This window comes from Myotis davidii, unplaced genomic scaffold (assembly GCF_000327345.1).
Source record: "Myotis davidii unplaced genomic scaffold, ASM32734v1 scaffold496, whole genome shotgun sequence".
NCBI lineage: Eukaryota > Metazoa > Chordata > Mammalia > Chiroptera > Vespertilionidae > Myotis > Myotis davidii.
Window position 1 is genome coordinate 7,731,615 of NW_006289398.1, and position 688 is coordinate 7,732,302.

At 60.3% G+C, this 688-nt stretch overlaps 1 protein-coding gene across 1 annotated transcript in view; it reads left to right on the top strand.

Moving 5' to 3' along the window:
• SETD9 (SET domain containing 9) overlaps positions 1 to 688 on the top strand; it is an 8,149-nt gene that overhangs the window by 2,714 nt on the left and 4,747 nt on the right. Inside the window, 2 exon segments of the mRNA XM_015562616.1 lie at positions 389 to 681; positions 684 to 688. The exon segment at positions 684 to 688 is cut by the window's right edge and continues 37 nt beyond it. Of these exon segments, the coding sequence (XP_015418102.1) occupies positions 389 to 681; positions 684 to 688 (298 nt within the window).

Genomic DNA, 688 nt, shown 5'->3' on the forward strand with positions numbered 1-688 from the left:
GGGCCTTGAGCGGCCGGCCGTCCGCACTGGGTCGGGCCGCTGGGAGCTGGGCGGCGCCACCCCGGTCACTGTAGGGCAGCGGTTCTCAACCTTCCCAACGCTGCGACCCTTTAATACAGTTCTTCGTGTTGTGGTCACCCCCAATCATAGTTATTTTCGTGGCTACTTCATAACTAATTTTGCTACTGTTATGGATCATAATGCAAATATCTGATATGCAGGATGTATTTTCATTGTTACAATGAACATAATTAAAGCATCGTGATTAATCACAAAAACAATATGTAATTACATATGTGTTTTCCGATGGTCTTAGGCGACCCCTGGGAAAGGGTCGTTCGACCCCCAAAGGGGTCCCGGCGGCGGCCAACGGCCTCTCCCGTTGCAGGACCCTGCGCTACGTCCCCGCGGAGCTTGAGGACAAAGTGGTCCCGGACGCCGAGGTCCTGGGGACGCTGCTCGCCGTCTTCCGGGCGCTGTTCGCCAACGCCCTCCCCCGGCAGCGGGACGTCCTGGCGGCGCTCCCGGAACCCGTTCGGTCCAAGTACCAAGACCTGCTGTCGGCTCAGCCTCCGGGGGCGCCCGTGCTCGGCTTCACACCCCAAGACGTTCTGTACCGGACCCTGGGCTTCAGCGTGGCCCGCGCGGCCAGCTCGCTGGCTGCCGCCGGGAGGGGCGTCTTCGTGGC